General features: G+C 42.2%; 2 protein-coding genes across 3 annotated transcripts; one reads left to right on the forward strand and one right to left on the reverse strand.

Moving 5' to 3' along the window:
* Window positions 1-650: 650 nt before the first annotated feature.
* On the reverse strand, window positions 651-12,456 carry asxl1 (ASXL transcriptional regulator 1). Of its 2 annotated transcripts, XM_088291406.1 has the most exons (12): window positions 12,044-12,456; window positions 10,471-10,553; window positions 10,130-10,132; window positions 9,010-9,127; window positions 6,856-7,030; window positions 6,501-6,667; window positions 6,242-6,326; window positions 5,922-6,088; window positions 5,493-5,589; window positions 4,659-4,764; window positions 3,569-4,520; window positions 651-3,474 (listed from the first exon to the last, which is right to left on the reverse strand). In XM_088291406.1, the coding sequence occupies exons 1-12, from the start codon at window positions 12,098-12,100 to the stop codon at window positions 1,003-1,005; spliced, it is 4,482 nt and encodes a 1,493-aa protein (XP_088147532.1). In that variant the 5' UTR covers window positions 12,101-12,456; the 3' UTR covers window positions 651-1,002. The 2 variants fall into 2 exon arrangements, with proteins under 2 accessions (XP_088147532.1, XP_088147531.1); XM_088291405.1 differs by lacking the exons at window positions 10,471-10,553; window positions 12,044-12,456 and having other exon boundaries at window positions 9,997-10,446.
* Window positions 12,457-14,687: 2,231 nt separating this feature from the next.
* On the forward strand, window positions 14,688-23,364 carry LOC148339889 (zinc finger protein PLAGL2-like). Its single transcript, XM_088292244.1, has 2 exons — window positions 14,688-14,842; window positions 17,772-23,364. The coding sequence occupies exon 2, from the start codon at window positions 18,132-18,134 to the stop codon at window positions 19,434-19,436; it is 1,305 nt and encodes a 434-aa protein (XP_088148370.1). The 5' UTR covers window positions 14,688-14,842; window positions 17,772-18,131; the 3' UTR covers window positions 19,437-23,364.
* The last annotated feature ends 37 nt before the right edge of the window (window positions 23,365-23,401 follow it).

The following is a 23,401-nucleotide window of genomic DNA, read 5'->3' on the forward strand; positions in this document are numbered from 1 at the left end:
CCTGGAAGGGGGATTCCCCCATCTGTGGTCCCTTCTCAAGGTTTCTCACTTTTCCCCTAATGAGGTTTTGTGAGTTTTTCCTTGCCCTCCTGGGGGTTAAGATCGGGGATGTCGATTGTGGCTATGTAAAGCCCTTTGAGACTGTCTGTGATTAAGGGCTATACAAATAAAATTGACTTGACTTGACTTGAGAATGATAGTTAACCTAAAAAAGAATCAAAACATGATTTGTCATAATGGAAGACCAACACTGAAGATGGAAGATCTGGTTTAAATATCAGCTCAGAAAGTACTCGTTTACCAGAATTTAATGACAGGCTGCTAATGTGATTTCAAATACAATAAACGGTTTGGCAAATATATTTGTAAATCTTCAGCCATGGCACGGGAGGAGGCAGTCACCACAGTTGCAAATCACATTACTGCCACCCAGTGGACTGGAGAAGAACACTGAAGTGAGTCCGATGGTCAGTTGTGCGGTGGTCTGCATTACTGCGTCTTTCTCATTGATTTTGTCTTTTTTTTTATCCAAATGAATGCGTCATTGAAATGTGTTTTTGAAGTTCATCTGCCTTGACCCAAGACAGTTTTCTATCACTACAACTAATGCTGAAATGCAGTATAGACAACTTGAAATGACTGAAACCAAATACTGTTCTTTACTCCTTTAATGGTTAAAAAAATATTTCTTTGCGCAGACAACATGAAACAAAAAAAACAATGGCCACCTAATAATGACTGGTGGAACAAGATGAGGTAAATGTTTTTGAGGCGTGATAACCAAAACGTTAGCAAATAACCAAGCCTCAAAATAATAATATTAAGTCAATAAAAAGAATATCAATAATATATAATTACAGCTAAAAAGAAAATCTGAAAATGTGCAACAAAAACAAACAGCCCAGTAATAATATACAAGGCAAATCTTGCCTGTCTGCCCACTCCTGTGTGGACGTGAGCCTACCAGAGAGACTGCCAAGGTAACTGCAGCTCTTCAACACATTATCTCACCACCAGACAAGACACACAGAGCTTGGAGGGCCCAATGCAATCATCATGGCAGAAAGCCCCACAGCCTTGGCACATGATCATGGCTTTGAGGCGACAGGAGCACTTGAGCGACACCTCCTCAGCCGTACTGTCAGTAAAGGTCTGGATGCTGAGCGTGGCCTGGCTGGAGGCCAAACGAGGCCGCAGCTGGAGAACGCCGTCAGTCATGTTTCGGGAAAAGCTGCTATTGTCCATCACGGATACGTTGGCGGTGTAGCTGACGCCTCCGAGACCCCCGCCCTGCTTGGAGATTTTTCCATAGAGCTGGAAGGGGAGGGAGGACGACGACGAATGATAACCGGAGGAGTATGGAGCTTTACTGAGCTCATTTTTGGCCATTCGAGACAAATTCATTTCCATATTAAGCAGTCCCTCCATTGCTCCTCCACTGGGGTATCCATCCATTGAACTCATGGGCTCTTTCTTGGTAACAACAACGGATGCTTTAGTAATTGCCTGGCAAGAAGGCTTTGAAGCAACTTCAGTCTTTACATTGGGAGCAGGGACTGGCTCTTGTTGGTTGGCAATAATTATCTGGGACTGGGAAGATCGCCAGTTGATCTTAAGACTAGGCACAACGTCTGTGGGGCAAGGGTCCGCATGAGATGGAGATGGACCATTCAGTATGGTCCTGTGAGCAGACTGACTCCGGTCTGGAATAGCCCCTTGTGAGGGTTGATGGACAGGCGACTCTTTGATGATTGCCGTCTCAACACTATGGTTAGAGGTGTTCGAGGAGCAACTGGAGGAGGATGTGGGGAACGGCGGTGATGTGATGACAGGGACAGCTCCAGAAGTGTGTTGAGACTGATAGTGGGATGTAGTTGGGGTCTCCATTAAACACGACACAGGGTAGCTTTTCTGGGACTTGACTTGAGAGGTTAAGGTTCCTTCTGAGTTGGGTAACTGGGCTGCCGCATCGGCCCTATTGCAGGGTCTTCGCTGGGGTCCTGCCGATCGGCTGATTTCTAGCCTGTCGGCAGAGTGTGGTGGTAGAACTTTATCCAGGGGGAGGCTACCCTGTAGAAGCTGTGTCACTAAAGGGTTGTTAGCTTCTACACTGGACACATGTCTAGCGGGAGTGGACACTTTCTTGGAGTTTCCAGAAATACTTGAAGGATAAGTAGAGGGCTTAATATGTCCATTATACTCTTCTTCAGCAGAACCCTGTCTGGTGCTTCGGCAATCATCCACAGGTTCAACTTTTACAACAACATTGTTCAGGGACGGGCGATCTTGGGAAAAGGTCTGGCTCTGTGGAGGATGAGTCATACCGTTGGGAAAGCAAGGCTGAATGACTGTTTGACCGCGGCAAGAGGACTCGCGGGCTTGGATGACTGGCTGGTGATTCCGAGGCGGGCTACACATGGCTTCCTGCAGCTTTCTGTGGACTCTCATCTGGGAACACCAATCTTGGTCAAGCTGCTGCTCATCCACCTGGCTCTCATTCTCACAGTCTGAAGCAGTTTCTGTAGAATCACTGTGCATCCCAGCATCATCATCCCTGCCTGAGGAGTCCACACGAGGAGATGATGGTTCTGCTTGTTGTGTTGTTGTGGCCGAGTCAGTGTCAGTGTCTTGGGAATCCTCATGATGGGGAACGTGTTGAATAACACCACCAAGGCCTGTCTCTTTCTCAAGTTCAAGCTCCACAGGCGTCACGGATCTGACCAGCTTCTGAACAACTACACCCTGAGCCCCAAACCTGGGAAGAGAATCGGGGATGGAAGTTGGAGCGAGTGGCCTTTTTTCCCTTGCTGGCTCGAGCCGTTCTGAAGGGGAAGTAGCTGACGGTGCAATCTTATTTTGCCTATCGAGCGTCTCAGTCTCTTGAGAGGGAAGGTCTCTTGGTTGTCCCGCAGGTCTGTCTGAAGGGGTTTGAACACTGGATGATGCTGGGATGAATCCTTCCTCTGCCACAGGAAGCCTTCCCACCCCTTTTTGAAGAGGGCTTGGTGTCAGCGGGTGCTCTGAGAACGCAGAGGTTGAGGTAGCAGGCTGGGATGGCGAAGGCAAGGGTTTGCCTTCTACATTGGGATGCTGTAACTGTGCTCCAGTTGAATTCGTTTCAGAAGTCTTTCCTTGCTCCTGTGTTCCACCACCTCCCCTTCTTCCACTTCCTCCTCCTGGCTCAATCGGTCCTGGGTGTTCTTGGGCTCTCTGTCCACTGTTGCTATCCGGTAACCCAGCAGCAGGCCGCAGCCGGACCCTGTTCGGCCCTGGCCCGTCGGCAGAGGCTGCAACAGCAGCAGCGGCTTCCCGCTGGGCGCGGGCTTGCTGGGCGCGGGCTTTGATGTCTGCGAGCGTCCGCGCGCCCCCCGTCCCCGACCTCCGCGAGGCCTCTCCAGGGGGCACGATGCGGGGACAGATCTGGTAGGTAGGGTGCCCTTTGATCCAGGGTGGTTTAATTCTGGACAGTTGAATCTGGCAAAAAACAAACAACATCCAAGTAAGTATAATAATGTATTTGCACATATTTTTATATTTAACTTTTAACGGCGATGAAGCAGGCTCTTACCCGGATTGGAGGCACCTTGGGTTCCTCCGTTGTTGGCTGCGGTTTCTCTGAATGGACCCTGTCAATTGTGTTACGAAAGGACTGCTGGTCATTCAACCGTGGCCTCTTTTCGGGGAAGCTGGAGAAGGCCCGCGTCTCATCGGGCCTTCTCTTCTGTTCCTTGTGCTGAGCGCTGGGAGCAGGGGTGCCTGCTGGGCTATCTGAAGGGCTGCTTTCGCGGCTGCTGGTGGCGGTTCCCCCTGTGACCGAGGTGACCACGGACGCAGTGTCATCCAGGTGATCCGTAGTGACTGCGGCGCTAGACGACACTGAAGAGGAGGACGAAGAGTCCAGGCCAGTGGTAAATGCTCCCTGTTGATCAGAAGCTGAGGAAGGTGAAGACGAAGGCGACGAATCAGATGAAGAAGAGGATGACGATGGGGATGAGGTGGAAGCTAATACAGGTGCAACTTCTTCGGGGAGCGGAGAGCCTGAAATGTTTGGTTCTTTGTCATCACTGGTGGATGCTGGGCTGGGAATGGGAGTTGGAGTCGGGGCTGGCAGCAGAACTGGTTCGGGTATGGGCGTCTTTGGCTCAATGGATGCGTCGTCCGGTGGGACCTCCTCGTCACATTCCGCCTGTAGCACCACCTCCCCTTGAATAACTGTACTTTCTGACATGGGAGAACCAATAGAGACTGTGGAGGTTTCCAGAGAAGCAACATCCTCAGCAGCTTCTGCAGACTGCAGAACTGGAGAGCTGGTTTTGCAGAGGGTTCGACGGGCCCTGCGACGCAGATCAGCTCGGGTGCGTCTTCTCATCCTACCGTCCCTCCTCCGCCGACCCACACTGCGTCTCTTGGGTGCACCGGTTGACACCACGGAAACGCTATCACTATCCAGGACACTTGCTGCAACTTCACTCGCATCACCCATTGTAAGCTTGAGGGATTCCTCTCTTGTCAGTCCAGACCTGCAGGCACACATCCAGCATTAGCATATGAAAGTACAGTTTCAAACATTCCCACAGTGGCAAGGCAACTGTGATTCATGTGGGCTACACAAGAAAAGCGGTGAAATTGAAATCCATCAGGATTGGTGAGGTTCTTACTTTTGTCCATGGTACTCCTCAAAAAACTTTTCCTTCCATGCCTCAACCTTCTTCTCCTTCTCCATTTCTTGCCGGAATCGCACCTGCATCTCATGAGTGAACTCTCCTAAAAAGATGTAGAACATAAAAGTTAAAAACAGGTGCGTTGAAATTGTGTGCCGAACGACATTATTTTTGCTATGAACTTCAATCAGCAGCACTCCACAATAAGCAGAAGGGCTGCACGATAATGGAAAAACTTGGGAGTATGCGATATGAAAGTGGACTATAACAATATCGATATTGCAGTATTTAACAACCCCGGCGCACTCAGCGTCACAAGGATGATGAAACATCGGTGTATAAAATCTTAGCGTTTGTTAATTTATCTTAAAATCCCACATTGCATTTTATCCAAAGGTCCTCGCAGATATTATTGCGCAAAGCGAAAGTTAAGAAATGATTGTTTCCGACGATAGTGCTTTTTCGTAGTTTTACAAGTCGAGGGAAAAGAGAAGAAGACGAAGAAGCAGTAGCAACTAGCGCAGAAGTAATGACGGTAATTTTCATTTTGCACAACAACAAGGGTTGACAAGTGCATTAATCCACCAGGATTGTACCTTTAGCTAAAAATGCACCATGGGATTTTAAAGAGGTGTTAACACCCCCCAAAAATAAAAAAATTAAATAATAATAATCGTGTTTCCACCACCATCTGCTAGGCTGTTCCCAGGATTTCACAAAGGTAAATTACAAGGTTTACCAAAGATCAAATACAGGCAGGCAAAAAGCAAAAAAAAAGTTCATTTTGTAAAGTTTAATTCCTTCCAAGACATTACGCATGGCGATACTTACCTTCCGCTAACCTCTCTTTCCAGCTTTGGGAGGCATGTGTAAAGAACTCATTGTTGAGGGCTGAACTGCTCAATCTGGCCATTCCATCTGGTCCAATCTTTACAGAAAGCGGACAAAATACCGCAAAAAATATGAAAGAACAAATCTGCATGGGTGCCCCAAGCATAAAATAAGTCTCAAATTCTATTGTTGTCCATATAGTATATTGCTTCACAGGAAACAATATACAGTACCTGACTAAGGGCGAGCATACGTAATGTGCTTGATTTGTTGCCGACTAATATTTTATAAACAAGGCAATGTTGTGTAGTCAGTATTGTTTAAGAAGGGGAGTGTAAATAATGAGTCAAAATTGAATGCTCTACCCTAGTCTAGTTCTGAATGACAACATGGGGAAATATGGAAGTCTTAAGAAAGGAAACTGGTTACCTGGCGGTCCACTTCTGGCAGCAGCTGTAGTAGCTGCTGTTGGGACTGGGCTGGGAATGCTGAGAAGGTTCTCACGTTAATGAGAGCCCTGATGTTGGTGTTGACAAGAATAGAGCCTGGTGTTTCAAAATCCACATCCACCCCTCCCCGGCTTCTCTTCATCGGTCCTAAAAATCACACATAAAGACAAACCGTACGACTTACAAGCTACTGCAATTATTCATATGCATTATTACAAACGGGGTCCAACCCACTGATCTAAGATCAGCATGATCAACATTACCCGAGTATTGCTATTTGAAGGAAAGAGTAAGGCATACCCGAGGGCACATGCTCTCCGTTGACTTTAAGAGGAGTGAGGACAACACGTGGCATCATGACTGCTTTCTTCCGCTGCCGCCCTGACTGTGGGTGGAAGTGATAATTATGATGATGGTGATGGGTTGGACACAAAAAGTGAACATTCCACATTTAAAACAATTAGCATCTTTCTAATCATCTAAGGTCCAAGTCCAGACTAACGGACAGGCGAAATAGTTATTATAGCCACTCAAATCTCTCTTGAAGGATGGTCCTGACCTGTCGGGACCGGCTCAGCCTAGTCTGGGTGTGTTGAACATGTTGGACCTGCTGACTGTCAGTCCGTCCCTGCAATCCTGCTGCTCTGCTGAGACGGGTCTGAGGCTGGCTGGTAGATTGCAGCTCCGTGGAGCCTGTAACACTGGAGGAAGTTTCATCGGCCGAGGCTGTAAGGCCAGAGAAAGAAGACTTACAGTACCGTTTGGCATAAGTAGATACAGCAAATGCTTAGTGACAGCACATATAGTAGTTGCCATTTACAAATAAAAGATGCTTCCTGCTATCAGTAAACTCTTAAGTCACTTGCTAGTCCTTTATTCAATTGGCTAAACTTGTGATTCCCGTGTACTATTACCCAAATTGGAGGCAGCGGTCTCAGTGGAGTTGCAGGTCTCCTGCTCAGTTGCCTCAATGGGGCCAACTGCTGCACTCTCTGTGAGGGTGGTGTTGCTGGAGGTCGGGGTAGAAGCGCTCACGAGCTCAGATGGGGTCTCTGACTCTGAAGTCTTTGTCCACTGTAGGGCATTCTTCTGCAAAAAAAAAAGAGCACAGATTAAGTTAATCACCTGCTCTCTGAAGCAAACAGAAACCACACGTATGGACAGCATTGATAGTATAGTGTTTTAAAAGCGAGGAAAGCTCAAATCCGTAGAGTACATTTTTTGGGAAGTCAAGCCCAAAAGTACTAATCAAGAATATTTTCTAAACAGCCCAACTAGTCGAAACACGGCATTATGATTAATACTGTGTTTGTGGATTATGAGGTAAGCAGTAAAATGCACCCGTTTTTGTCAATCACAGGGACGGCCATTTTGTCACTGGCTGTCGACTGAAAATGACATCACTGTTGCACAGGGAACAGCTAACGACCAATCATGGCTAAACTTCAGAAAACAGGTGAGAACGAGTCAAGGTTAAGATCCAAAAATTGGGTTGACCGCTCCATAAAGTTAGTTTTGTGGAAACCAACATGCTGGCATTTTATTTTTAAGAGCCTAAGCAATAGAATAACATGAAATAATTCCTTTTTTTTTTTTATTTTGAAGTAGAAGGTGCCGTTCAAATGTATTTTCAATTTTTGATGTCTGAAAATGAAAACTATGGGGGGAATCTCGAGAATTTACTCACTTTTTAAACACACTGCTAATATACAGACGACAACTATATGTACATGTTGCGCAGGATCAGTACCACAGGTTCAGCTGCCGGTTAAAACAAGTATGAAATCAGTCATTTACATGGCAGCAGCTTAATGCATTTAGGGATGTAGACGTGATCAGGACAATCTGAAAGTGAATACGTTAAAAAGGTGATTTGTGTGACTTTGAATGTGGCATGGTTGTGTTAGTGCCGGACGGGCTCGGCTGAGCGTTTTAGAAAACTGCGGATTTACTGGGATTTTCGCACACAACCACTACTAGGGTTCCAGTGTTTTAAGACAGAAAATAACCAGTAAATAGCAGTCCTTTAGTTGAAAATGCCTCTCTGATGGTAAAGGTCAGATGGGCATGGTCAGACGGTTCAAGTTGATAGAAATCATACAAATTACCACCTGTTACAACTGAGGCACAGTAGAAGAATATGCCTGAATGCACAACACATCAGCAGAAGATCATTCCTGTCAACGAAGAACAGGACATTGAGGCCACATCTCGCACCGGCTCATTTATTTAAAAATAAATAAATAAATGATTCCTGGTCCGACAAGCCTTACTTTGTGGTGCAAACCACGATGTTACATGTTCCGGTGAATGGCATTCAAAACAGCATTCAGTTGCTGTGAGTCAGGATTATACAGAGATTTTAGAAAACTAAACAAAGATGGCGCACTCTCCATTCACGATTTACCTATCTTACTAACGCTTTGAATTCAAGTTCTGTAGGCTCCTTGCTAAGCGTCAGTCAGAGGCTTTAACACTCCATTATGTACATAATGGGTTATTCCTGCACATGGGTAAGTGGATTGGAAACAACAACCATCCACAGGTTCCTATTATGTGATGTCTTCAAAGCTTTCTCCTTCCCCCCCGCCCCAGAGTTTCTGTTTTTGTTTTCTTGGCATGGTATGATTAACTGCAAAATGCTGGGTGAGAACGTGAGAAAACTGAGAACTCAAGATAACAAGCAAGCAGGCTTAACAATAATGGGAGAATGCCTTGCAACGTTGGTATTACTAATGTGAATGTATTAAGGTTTCAACCATTCCTTAGCATTTTACTCCCGAAATCATCTGCTACAATTACTTGATAGTATTCTTAATAATCCCTCTTTTTAACAACATCTTGGTCTACTCCCTAAATTTCTTCAACACTTGTAAGCCTTTACTTACCTTGATGCAGACTTGCCTTGACAGTACAGCAGACTTTGAATTGTTATAAATTGACTGGTAGTACGGTTTTCACTGGGCAATTAAAAGGCACTGAGCACATCTGATATTTTCCTTATGGTGGATTATGACATTTAGTCCAAAACCATTTTTAAAAAGTGGGAGACGGTGGTGTTTACATACCTTTAGAGTGAATAGGCTCATCCGTCCGGGCAACTTAAAGAAGATGCTGTTCTTGACACGATCTCCCCTCACCTGGGAGTGAAGCATTGTCACCAGACAGGCCAAAGGAGCTGTACCACTATGTAGAAACATATACAAGACAAACTTGACCCACAAAGTCAGCTGGGATCGCCTCCAGATCACACATGACCAGAAGAGAATCAGCACTTCAGAAAATGGCCATATACATTTTAATAATACTTATACGTACATTATAAGCATCTAAAGGATTTCAATGAATGAATGACAAACGGGAACCAAATTGTTCCTAAATATTCCACTCACACAGATGCCTCTGTGTAATTTATCATAAAAGATTGTGATACTTGAATGAATCAAAATATTGCTGCATGACTGTATTTCCAATTTGGCATCTCACTGTATTAAAAACAAGATAAGCAAAGAAGAATTATTCCATCATTAGTGTTATGAAGGGCATTCACATATTTTGCTTCTTCTACCCGCCTCGCCGGCGTAGCAATTGAATGCGCAGACACTGTTGCACGGAGCCGTGTGGCGAGACATATCTGCTTGTGAAATAACTACAACCCCAAGTCCAATGAAGTTGGAACATCGTATTCAACAGAAAAACAGAATACAATAATTTGTGATATTTAATGTTCATACTAATAAACAAATACCTGTTTGGAACATCCCACACGTTAACAACCTTGATTGGGTCGAAAAGGAGCTTCCCTGAATTGCTCAGCCATTCACAAGCAAAAATACAAATGCCACTATTTGAAAAGTGAAGGTAAATGCCTTTTTTTGTTGACTTTAGAAGATTAGTAACAGGGATGCAACATTTACTTTGTTTCTGAAGCAGAAAATGTTATACGGTTTAGAATGATGTCTTTGTGTCACCATAGGTGTTGAAATGACTTTACAGAAAACAGAACTTCTTTTCCAGCACGTGATCGTAGATTTGTAAACTTTGCTGATACATACCTTCTGTTCAGTGTATCAGCGAGTCAAAAGAGTCCATTGACATGAAAAAGAAAAACGGCGTTAAAATCACATTGGCAGACATTGTTATAACATATATAAGGCATTAAAATCTCTGCAATAATTCCAGCGAAACGATCTTTTTTGCCGTTTTTTTAACATCGAACAACATATAAAGGCCTGTGTATTCTCTCTCATTAAAGACCATACGATTCGATACATATCTTATACATGGGATGCACTATGAGTCATCGTAACGATTCGATTGAGTTTGGTTAAATTATAATTGTTTTTTTTTACTTTACTAGTATGCATAATATAATCTACACATACAAAATGCAGTAGGTACCTGGGGCTGGAACATGTAAACTATTACAGTAAATAAAAATATTCCAGGTCGCTCAACTTCATCGGCCAGGTGATCTATCAATTGAGTGTGTGTGTGTGTGTGTGTGTGTGTTGGGGTGTTTGTCTGACCGCATTTCCTTTAGCCCCTTGGTCTGGATGACATGGAGAATTTGTTTCGGGGTCATTGGAGCATCTGAGAAGTTCTCCAGCACCTGCAAAAAAAGGCCCATACATAAAAACATTCTGAAAGCTATGTTACAAATATAAGAATGGGGACTCTGCCCAGCTGCAGAAAAACACCTAACAGACAAGGTTGCTGCAGAAAGAGCAGAAACCCGCTAACAGGTGAATTTTATGGCAAATAGAGGATAGTTTTCACAAGACAAAAATGTGAACATTAACCAGATGATAGGAAGGGGTTCAAGAAAAGGGGATAAAGAGCAAGATGCCTTCATACAATTGAAGTGGACCCCCCTCACACTTGCAGTTTGTCACGCGTGGATTTGCATTTTTTTTAATGCTTTTCAATCATTTGTAATTTCTTTTTTCATTTCCTCACAGTTTCTTTGTGGAAAATGCATATTGAATGCCTATTATTCTGAAGAATTTTTGGGGGACCGTTTTATGCATTTTAAAGGGCAGCAATGGTCCCTAATAGCCACAAATAGTGGTGGTCCACTGCACTAATAGAACATGCATTCTGATCCTAATTTTTGCCATACATAGTGATGGCCCACGGCACTAATAGAAGATGCATACCGATCCTTATTTTCTGTCTGATCTCCAATCCCTTATCTTTAAAAAGGCAGCAGCATAAACATTCAGTGTTCCAAACGTTTTATTATAAAACATTGAGCACCACCTGGGAAACAATACAAACGGGTTGTTTTAACTAAGGATGCACCCATCGATTTTCGCTTAAATGATGTGTTATAAAACCATTCTTTCAGAATCAATCTCTGACATCCAATACAACATACTCTCACAAATGTGGATCATTGATTCAAACGCACGCTCGAGAAAATTTGTAAATCACACAATCCAACCACGGTGAAAAAGCCAAAGAGAATTTGATAATTGTACTTTTATTCATTAGAAATTGAAAAAAGCTTTTCACACAGGGGCCAATTTACTCGTTCATATTTGGCAGAGTACATTTTAAATCTTGCACCATTTGTGTGTGGATGCACGACAGCACATCCGTTAACCGTTAGCTTTGACACGACGTAGTAAGACTAGGGAGGGGGTGTTTTTAGAACATGGGGAACGTGCTTCCACGTCTTAGTCTATTATGTTCTCTTGATGCTTTCGTGTGGCGTATGACGATGGTGTGTCTTCCTAACAACTCGGGTTAATAAGATGCTAAGTGGCTAGCAGGCAGCCTAGCAAACAAAGAGCTCTAAACATAACAGGCAACATTTAGCATGTTGGCTAACATTAGCACAGTGGGTGGAATGCCATCCCGCTTTGGTGGCCTTTTATCCATACAATCAATGAAAATGTGTGTCGGCTGGGGTATATTTGACCAAAACACAAACAAAACAGCTAAAATAGTTAGCAAGGCTACACCAGCGGCTAGCTTCGATGTCTGTCCAGCTTGTGTAGTCGGGAATGTCCAAAATCAACCGTGACACAGTCACCGCAAACAAATCCTTACGCAACTCCCCCACAGCCACAAAAAAGCTCAAAATAGTCGGCTTACCATGCGAGCCGCCTCAGCCCAGGTCCGCTCCTTCTTTCTCTTTTGTTTGTCCTTCATTTCCTCCGCACTGGCCTGCCGTGCCTACAAAGCGCCCTGAAGAAGAAGACGGTGGCGGTTTAAGCTAGCTGCTAATACGGCTACGATGTTCTCGGTTGGCTGTGTGGAGCCTCAAAACAATACGAGTGCTTCTCGTGCCGTCGGCCCTTTACGACGCCTACCACGTCCGGGTATATGTCGCTAGTGCGGAAAATACGTCGGTGGCTGTTACTAAATAAGCGCAACACACATTGTGGCGATGCAGCATGAAGGCAGCGCGATTGTGGGCAAGGAAGGCTGTCTGTGGCTCTAAGTGCTGCAGCGTAACAAGCCTTGCAGGAACGCTACTATCAGGTCAAAGGTCAGCAGCGCCGAAGGCCTGCAACGAAACAAGCGTTCAAATATTAAATTACATGTTTTTATGCCTATTTAAGCAGCCTGGCCACCGGAGCATTACAAGCCATCTTAAATGCTAAACAGTCATATATAGTCATCTTATAAAAGCAATAAGAATAATGACATACTGTATTATGGAACATTTATTCTTTTACCTGTCCTGTTCGATTGCTTGTTCATGCAAAATGGATGATCATATATAATAATAATAATAATTATTATTATTATTATAAAATATAACAATAATAATAATTGTAATATTATTATTATTATTGGTGATCACAATAAAGGAGAAGTAACATGAAAGCTACTTAATGCTGTTCTTCTGGTATCTATTTTATGTCTTTATGTGTTTTAGTTTGTGTTCTAATCTCCTGCTAATTTATACTACACCAAATGGAAAGCGCTTTGTTACAGCTCCAGCTGTTGTGAAATGCGCTATATAAATAATCTTGTTTTAAGTATTCCTACATCCCAAGATGATAGCATGAATGTTTTATTTTTTCCAGCATACAGAGTCGTGTGTAGCATGGATCGGTGGTGACTTGTATTGAGGTGCAAATGGGCTGAAAAAAATGAACGCCAAATCAGAATTTTCGGATTTGAATCAGAGCAAATTATTTAATCTGGTGGCATTGTTGCACAGACTGAATGGCAATTCACTGTGTGTGATTTTAGTATGTAAGTGAGGCTTGCACATGCATCGTGTAAAGTCTGGGAAGCTGCTCGAATGAGCACCAACAAATTTTAGTTTCATGAGCAGTGTTACATTAGCAAAAAGGGGCAGGGGAGATGCTGCCAGTTTGACATACTTCAGTTTAAAGACATTTTATTGGGTGGCTTTTACATCTTTGCGTGTCTATAAAAAATGTCACTAATGTCAGAGGTGACCTCCTGATTTCCGTCAACATTTGTCAGAATTGTTGCCAAATCCAACATTTGCTACCTGTGCAAGCAACAGCCCCTCAATGAGAGCTTAAAATGAAGTAAAACACCACGACTGTGCACAATGATGAAGGTCACCTTGAAATTAAAATGCGGGAAAGAAGAGTATAATTGGAGAGGAATTTACGCTCCAAATTCGCTTAAACTTGTACAGACACTGTATGTAATTTTGACAAAGAGCACAGGCTGGACAACAACCCTTTTCTGAAATCATGAGAAAGAAGAACTTAGACGATAGAAGCACTCTGTGTGCTGTGGTTGATAAAGTAACAAACTCCCCAAAGTCAAATAGTGCCAGATCTCCTCTCAACAGATAATAATGAATTTGTTTGCTATTTTAGTGACCATGTAAAATCCATTACATCAAATATCAACACAAATCATAAAATGACGCAACACCTAAAATGACCCAGGAATTACACAATCACCATGTCACAATTAGTGGAAATGGTTCAGTTACTGAAACCTTCAACTCGCTATACCATCTGATTTTTTCAAAACCATTGTGAAATCAGTGGTAAAAGAGTTGCGGAAAAGGATACATTTTCAGTCAACAGCAAATGACAAAATTGCCATACCCTGAAACGGACACCATCAATCAGAATGCTTAAGACCAGTTTAGCTGCTTAGAACATATTATTGTAACAATCATTTTTGGGTTGGCTTACCCTTTATAAATAGAAAAAGAACAACTATATCGTACTTAAAAAAATAATAATAAAATCTATTGCACACAAGTTATATAAAAATTATATGTAAATAAATGTTGGGGAAAAAACCTTGTTTAACAACAAATGCAGATATATTGTACTTAAACGTTAAGCACAACTGAAATAACACATTTGATCAAATTACTTTAAACATGTGTTATTATTATGTTATTACTAGTGACTAATGTTAAAACACTGACCATGTTTATGGTGTCTAACAACAACTATGAAAAACAGATAAATATAATTATGCAACATTTTACTATATACAACATTCCTAGAAAATTACAATGCCCTATCATTGGTGAACTGTTTTTGCAACAGGCCTGGGAGTTACTCATGTGGTCCTTTAGGGGTACCGCCAGCACCAAGTTGGTAACCCCTGGTAAAGAGGCTCTCCCTACACAACTTCAACTACACATATTTAAATACAATCATCTTTAAACCAACCAAACAGACGTGAAATGAAATCACCATGGTCTACTTGTCAGCACTGCCGTGAGAATGAATAAAGTTACTAGTCGTGCTTCCTGCTGGCGCTGCAGTGAGTCGGGGGTGTGACGTCACGCTCCCAGAATGCACGGCTTCCAGCGCGGCGCCAGCAGCCCAGGCCCAGACTCGAATAAACATCTTTTAAAGCCTTCATCTGTCCAAAATGCCCACGTGGAGGACAAATGGAGTGCGGGGGAAGATCGCGGCGGTGCGCCAGCCGGTAAGAGACGTCCGCAGTGTAAATGTTGACTCGAGTAGGACTTTTTTTTTTTAGCCCAATTGCTAAAGTAATACAGAGAGTTAGCTCCCGCAAGACAAACTCCGACACAACTTAGTGAAGCGCACTTCTTTTGTTTTTAATTCGTCATTCTCGGTCGGTTCAACTTTGTATATATACACACAGTCGCGGTAGCACTTCTGTAAACGAATGTGGTGCTTTTCGAGTAATCCACAAGTGTGAACCGAACTCACATCCGCCACCAGAATTCACGAAGGCAAGATGGGCTAGCAGACGAATTTAGCCCCGGTCCGGTGAGTTGTGGTCACACATCGCTACAACTTTGGACTTCGCTATTTCAGACAAGCACCATTCAGATATAATGACACATACATTTATTAAAGAAATCATATCCCGTATGCTCTAAAATATTTGCGGAACGTTTTAACCACTGTTGCGGACTTTTGACGCACCGTGCAAAGTGAACAGGAATGTCGTTGCATGTAGCTCCACTAGATGGTGCTGTAGGTTGATTATTTCATCGCAGTGTCACTTTATGGAGGACTGAAAGTGCCCAAATTAAATAAATAAACCACCATGAAATGTTGAATTGAAATTGTCAATAATTGTTTCATACATTCATTCATTAAATATAGGATTCAATAAATCATGTATAAATAATTAAATAAAAGTGTTATTAGTTAAATGCTTCGTTTATTAATTAAATGTGGAATTAAATAAATCAATGTGTCACTAATTAATTAAATTACCAATGATTAAAGTTTAAGTTAATTAATAAATTATACACATTTATTTAATGGTGCATTTATTTATCTGTTTTATTTAATTCCTTATTTAAAGAATGAATGAAACAATTAATTGATTAATTACAATTTAAATTAAACATTTCCTGGTTAATTTGTTTAGTTAATTTTGGCACTTTCTGTCCTCCATATTACTTTGCTTCTTGCGATTGTCTAAAAAGTTCAAACAAGTGCTGCCAACCTGCCTCTATCAGACAAACATACATTTTTGCAAGTCCGAGCGATAAACTCTCAAGTAAACATTGTCAACCTGTGGGTTGAGAGTTTTGGAATGCAATGCACCACTTTTTGCTGAAGTTAAAGACCAAGTTCAATGTTTGCTTTACAGTACATTTAGGACAAAGGTGAGTCAGGAACTAGTGTGATGAAACCTGGGTTGTGAGCGGCTTTTGTCCAAACATTTCTAGACATTTTTGGGGGGCAGGATGCATATGAGGGTTTTTGTTATACTATGATCAAAGAGAACTGTAAGTAAAATATAGAAAACAGTTTACTATTAAATGTTATACTTTATTGCAAGATTTTGAATATGCATCATGTACTGCAACATGACATATGTTTGATTGGTTCATTTGTTAAGTTCAAACTACACAAAAATTTTTGTGAATCAATTATTATGGCCAAAGTCATCGCGGTTATTTGCTTAATACATTTTATTATGCAGCAAATGCAGCTTTTCTATGTACTTTTAGACTTTACAAATGACCTAAATAATTTTTTATGCATTTCAAGGCCCTATGAAATTGACTTCCAACAACAATATATTAAATAGGCTTTACACTATCAGAATTTTGGAAGCAGATCGCTCATCTGATTAGTTGTACCAATATATTTACATACATACAATTTGTTTATTTACTTACATACGCAATGTTGTTCAATGGAAAATGTTTCCTACTGGATACTTTTCTTAAACGAAGTACAATCGTAGGAATATGAGTTCAAGCTGTATTTTGAGCTGACATTTACTAGGCCTTAAATTTAAGTTGGCTGTAGTCAATCTTTTTTTTTGGGACTTTTTGTCAATTTAAGCACGTTATCCAGGGGTTAGCCGTTATTGCTCGTGACTCCAGACTCCGTATAAGTTCTCTACTCAATAGCTGAAAGGGTACCGGGACTTTTTGGCTAGTTCCTAGATTTCCCCCTACTGCAGGAATGAGTCGGCACACTTTGGTTGAGGTATTCTTACCTTTCTTGTTTTCGTGGAACATGCACGGTTTACCGCTCACTTTGATTTCTGGCTTTGCGATATCCGGTAGCCCTTTGTCAGCCTATTGCTTGTGCGTGTGTGTCTGTGTGTGTTGACTGTACTTAATTTTTTCTTGGGAAATGTTTATGTATTTATAACATGTGATTTCCTTTTTATCTACTATTTGTGTATTGGAATGCGTGAGGAAATCGAGGAATCAGATGGCATTTAATATGATCGTCTAGACTGAATAGTTCTGGTTTAATTTGATTTATGACGTCTGCTGATTTTACTGTGCTTTTAACCTTTGTATGAGGGCAGAGCCATTCTGTGATTAGCCAAGGAGCTAAACTGTCTTATCTTTGAATTCCTGTAAACTCTTCATATCAGTCACAAGATGACGACATTAGTTGTAAGTCAAATGACCAATTTCTATTAGCTACTGTTCACAGTTTTTAAAAACAAAGTTTAGGTTCTCCCAAAAATCTGTGATAAGGCAAATGTCTGAATGCTGCACTGTGGCTGTGGTCTCTCGGATTTTTTTGAATAATTATGAAACCAAGGGCAGTGCTGGATTCTTCTTCATTTTCATTTACGTTTGTCAAGTAATTCGTCCTGCATGTTATCCTCACCCACAGGAGTTCTGTGGAACACTGTTGACTGCAGATTACAAACAGCCACCGCATTGCATCTCAACACAAGAACAGTTTTATGAACCGTTTGTTTGTCTTTCTTGTACTTGGCTGTTCTTGCTCTCTATTTCTTCTTTACAATATTACAACAGTGAGGAGATTGGACTCCACTGATTACCGTCTGTTTTTTTGATAATATGCATGCTTTTTTTTACCGTGTCACTACACTTACATTACTTCAGGAAATGCAATTTGTTCAACATAGTGATCTATTCTTCATCTTTCAGGTATTTTAAGATGTTGAGCTTCCTCTGCTGAACACCAATGGACTCTGAGTCAACGGAAGAAATTATCCTAATTGCAGCCCTCTTGGGTTGCTATGGCAGGTGCTATCACCGAAACTAAGCGCTGGACACAGACCTGTCCCATCAAGACAGGACAGCCCGCACGCCATTGCCACAAGAGATCATTAAATAGTCAACAAACTGCACTTAGTATTATTGCAAGCACACTGAGATAACGCAACAGCCTGAGAACAGAGAGTGGATGGCCAGCTCCCTGTAGAATCCTCATGAGTGTTGCTTGTGTCTGCTCCTACTCACTCAGTTCTTCTCCAGCAACACAACCAGCAACCTCCCCGTGGGACCATGTTCCACCAGCAGGAACAACTGAAGGGTCAGCTGCAGGATAGCCACATAGCCAACAGGCAGCTTGGTTTCCACTGCCAGGAGTGTGGGAAGCAGTACAACACTCAGCTGGGTTATAGGCGGCACCTGGTGGAAGCTCACAGTGCTGGCGCCGGCCTGCCCTGCTCGGAAGGGGCACCGTCGCTGCTGGAGCACCTAGGTGGTGGCCATATCGACAGGCCTCCTCCAACAGAGGGCAACAACAACAATGCTGTTGTGGCGGTGAGAGAGAGGAAATATTCTTGTGAGCGATGCGACCGTCGTTTTTACACCCGCAAGGATGTGCGTCGCCATGCTGTGGTGCACACTGGCCGCCGTGATTTCTTGTGTCCTCGCTGTGCTCAGCGCTTTGGCCGCAGAGACCACTTGACCCGACACTTGAAGAAGAGCCACGCGCACGATGCGGGATTGATACCACTGGTTACGGCCAGTACTCCTGCGGCAACATCCACTACAACCACCCAGTGTCCCGTCAAGGAATCCAGCCCTTTAGCCTCGGACAGAAGCTCCACCACCTCCAAGGAACCTGTGGAGACCTTCACCAGGGACATGTTCAACTCCTACCCCATTACCAGTCCTGTCCCTGGGATGAGTCACCCACATGGCCTCATGCAGGTCTCTCTTTCGCCAAGCATGGGTGTCGGTCGCCACATGCCCGCGCCGTCTCCTCACAACCACCATCATCACTTGCAGCCTCTGTCGGCGCCACAGCAGCAGTCGTACAGCAACACGCCCAGGTACCAACAAGGATCTACCTCATATCCTCGCACTGATGTGGACAGTTTCCTGCTGGATCTGCAGGGTGCCCCTCCTCCCCACCTCAGTTCCGTCAACTCTTCTACCTCTACGTCCACCTCTCCTCAAAGGGAGATGCTCTCTGAAGGGATGGCTGTCGGCAGTGATCCCCACCTCGTGCCCAGGAATGCCGCAATCTCCTCAACTGAGCTTTCCTGCACCACTAACATGGAACTTGGGCCACTGTTGGGCTTCTTGCCTTTCAGCCTACCACCTTACAGTTCTCATGTAGGAATGGGCGGGTTGATGATGGGTTATCCTCCCGCCACCACCGCCACCTCCTCGCCAACCTCTTCCACTGGGTTGTCCTCACAGGCTTCCGGGCCTTTCACCTTCTTCCAGCCTCCTCAGGCTCATGTGCCCCAGGGCCATGTCGCCCACAACCATAGCCAACTACCTCAGGCATACAGCACTTCTGCTGTTAGCACTTCTAGCTCCTTACCTCATTACTACCAAGCGTTTCAGCAATAAGCAGTTTTGTGTCCACAAACGTGTCTTCACAGATGCATATTTTTTTCCTGTCAAAGGACATTTTTAACTATACGTGTGTCTTTACCTTTGTTACTGCGATAGTTTATTGTCGAACACAACAAATCACCTCATCAGTATTACTGTACCTCGTTATTTAAAAAAAAAAAAAAAAAAGTAAGCTTGAATGCACAAATGTTGTCTAACTCACAACAACCAACAGAGTCATTCTTTCAAATCTCCGAACAACAGTTAATGCACTTGATCCACTTATCACACATACTATGTGGTGATGACCGGTTTAACGTAACGGAACATATAGCGTACACGCAGACATGGCACACCTATGTCAGAATCAGAATCAGAAATCCCTTTATTGTATAGCCAGCTCGAAGCACTACGTTCAAAGAGGCCCCACCAGCATGGTGACACAAATGCCACGGAAATGCTTTTACCGTTTGTTACTCTTGTTTTTCCATATCTCTAATTTAGAATGCACTTAAATTTAGTTCATCGCATCCATTTTTTATGGCTATAAGGAAATTTGGAGTTTGTGATGGGTAAGCATTTTTAAAACTAGTATTTAGATTCTCTGTAGACTAAAACATTTGACAAGGTTGTTTTAAGACAGGTTATCTGTTAGTTTAGTTCCAAGGGTTACTATTTGCCGCCAAATATCATTGAATATACACTGGCCAGCCAGAACAATATTATCACTTGCACAATAAATTGATATCCAGTACTTGAGCAGTGTCCTGCCTTTAAGAAGGAGGTGGTAATGATCACTTTAGATAAACAGTGTACGGCATCATCATGAGAGCTGTGTCCGAAATTAATTTTCTTTGTAATGGCAGAGTATTTGATACAGCACTTGTATTGGATATCATATTGGGCGAACAGTCCTAATGTTGTGGCTGGTATGCTTACCTTTCAATTGCAGTCCGTATATTTCTCTTCGTTCCAGCTTCTGTTGTGTGCCTTTACATCTCCAATCAAACAGGCCTTCAGAGAGCATGCTGCCCGCAACTGGTTGTAGCATGACTACACTTCCCCCCCCCCCCCCCCAAAAGTATCTTACAGGGAACTTAGTTGGTCTCTGTGCAAATCAGGTAACTCACATTAGAAGTTTGACTGATAACGTAAAATGAAATGCATAATTTCTTTCTTGGGGTTATGATAATCTTGGCATTCATCCAGGCTGTTGTCCTCTCAGGGAATTTGAATCGCTAGCTACTGGACTGTTCAGGTTGTCTGAGAAGACGTTTCGCTGCTCATCCGAGCAAGCTTCATCAGTTCATGCTCAAGGCCTAGATAGGACAGCACTAGACTAGATTAAAAAAAAAAAATTAAATGAAGACGTGACTGATCCTGTTTTGTCAGCTGATTGTTGCTACTTTAGAAAATGAATTCTTGTTTGCTTACAGGGTGTCTGAGTCATGAACTAATGAGATGCATAACAGAGATTGATTAGCTAAAGTAACAATCAGATTGGTAAAACGAGCTCAGTTTTTATAAGGAAAGATTTCAGGGTAGAGTGTGAAAATCAAGTCAAACACATTAGTAAAACTTGATTTTTGACCAACACGTTTCTCAACGGTGTGTGTGGTGTCATGTATATCTACAAGATTCAAAACAATTATGCTAATAAAAAAAAAGTAGTCCGCCATCAGGGAGTTTAATGGAACCAACTGACATTTATTTTCTCTACTAGCCAATCGTCTCGTTCATCATGTGAGGTGGAATGGTATTCTGGAGAAGCAGTTTTTTCCCCCCTTTTTTAACCATATCGATTACAAACACCCCACCCAAAATATTCAACTTTATCGGGATTTGTTCTTGTGGAAACTTGGATGTTTGGAAGTGTCCAAACAGTTTTTGCCTCCTAAATGTACTTGGATGTTTTTCATCTAAAGTGCCAAGACTTAACGCCCCTAGTTTGAAACGTTTTTTTTCCCTGCAACTTACTCACTCACTTCTGATCTGTTGAGTGAGGTTCAAATACGAGCATTGGCCTTGAGTCTGTTTGCCATTTGTATATTTTTCGAGGCAAACTATGGCCGCTTAAACTGAGTGATTTTTTTTTTTTTTTTTTTTTTCAAAATGTAATTTAGGAATTTAGGTCTTCTGGATGTGAGCAACTATGATCATTGCTGTTTTGACGTAGCACGGCAAAACTATTCTAGACTATGTGTAGCCTTTTCTAATATTATCCATGACCCTGTTGAGCATTTTTCCTTTTGGCCTATTACTGGCTCTCTAGAGCTTCGAATGAAATTGGGACTGAAACCTCCCCCCCTTATTGAAGACTATTGCAATCCATTCCTTTTTATAATGTAGTCACAAGGTCGAGATGAAAGGATCCCAAACGGGATTCCAGTAGCGAGAACTCCCTTCACGAACATTGCCGCAAGTTGAAACAACTGTTGTGAAGGCATGCAAAGAGATAATGCCATCTCTTTGAAATCCATTACCTCTGCTGATTGACTGTTCCACTCGCGTTGTCACTAGCCTCAGTGTTGCACCAATGTCAAAATGCTACTGTTGTGTGTCTCTTTCAAAGAGTGTCTAATCTCTTGACAGGGTTAAAGCACTTAATGACATTTCTGAGAAAAAAAAAAGTTTTATACCTCAAACACACAGAAATAAGGGTTTCTGTTTTTCTTTATAGTTCTAGGTGTTTTGGCGCTTTTTCCATTTAGTTTTAAACTTTTGATGGTAGCGTTTGAGTTAACTCTTAATATAGTGGCAGACATTGATTATTATAATATAATAAACATTCTACCTCTACCTTGTCATATCTTTCTGCAATATCGTTATGAAATGTTTAAAGCTGTAAGACATTCTACCGCTGAAAATGATTTTTGTTTAAATTCAACTTTGAAGGAGAGGATGCACACACTGCTCAGGTGTGTATTCCATTGAATCAAGCATTGTTCTGTGTACTTGCCTTTAATGAAATTTCTACTTATTTACTACCTCAGAAGTGACAGGCAACTGCGTATCTAACTGCAGAGAAAATGTCTAGGATTTAATGTTTTGTTGCTGTAGCTCCATAGTTTTTTTTTAGCGCACCTCATAGCGTAATATCAAGTGCAGGCTGTTTTTTTTTTTTTTTTTTGCTTGACTGATGTTAGTACCGCTCCAGCCTGTAAATTTAATTGTTACATGTAGGAAAGCAGGCAGGATTCTGATACTTTGGATTCACACTGGGCAACTCCTGAATTGCGCATCACTGCCTCCTCTTTTACTGAATCACTTTCAGTATTTTTATTTGTGTCAGTTAAAGGACCAGAATAATGTCAGATGTGACAAAAACGATAAATGCAGTACTTATTAATAGGGTTTGGTTGTATTCGGCATTTTGACAAGACCTTTAGCTAAATCATTCTCATGGTTCGCTGTTTTAAATGTACACACTGAAAGCTGGAAAATACTGTTGAAATTTTTTTTCATGCTGTCCTTGCAGGAAGATTTACTACCTGTCATGTCAATGTGAACATTGTGTGTGTTTTCTGATTCATTTGAATTACACCAATATGCTACAAATGTAGCCAATGAATGTCAACCAGGCTTTGTTTCAAGGTACTGTACTTAATGAATGCAAGGATTTCAGGTATTATGCAATGTCACTATGTAACATTTTAAGCCTGTCCAAATTGTGTTACACTCTGGTCGATGGTCAAATATGTGGAAACAACTTTGAACTTGTGTTTACTTGATCCTATGTAAAAACACTAGCAAGGCCTTATTTTCCATCTGTAATTGTGGAATACAGTTATTACTCTTTGTAACACTAATAGGTTGGCTGTGAACCACGCGCTCTAATTTTTTTGTTAGTTTGCTTTATCACTTCATAGCAATTGAGACCAAGAAAGCAAGGTTAATTGTAATTTTCTTGTCTAAACAAAACAAAAATAAATATGTAGAATTACTCAAAGTTGCTGTGTTTTAAATTGAAGCTGGAACTC

The sequence above is a fragment of the Idiotropiscis lumnitzeri genome, chromosome 3 (genome assembly GCF_059441095.1).
Source record: "Idiotropiscis lumnitzeri isolate Australia: NSW breed Sydney's pygmy pipehorse chromosome 3, RoL_Ilum_1.0, whole genome shotgun sequence".
In the NCBI taxonomy this organism is placed as follows: domain Eukaryota; kingdom Metazoa; phylum Chordata; class Actinopteri; order Syngnathiformes; family Syngnathidae; genus Idiotropiscis; species Idiotropiscis lumnitzeri.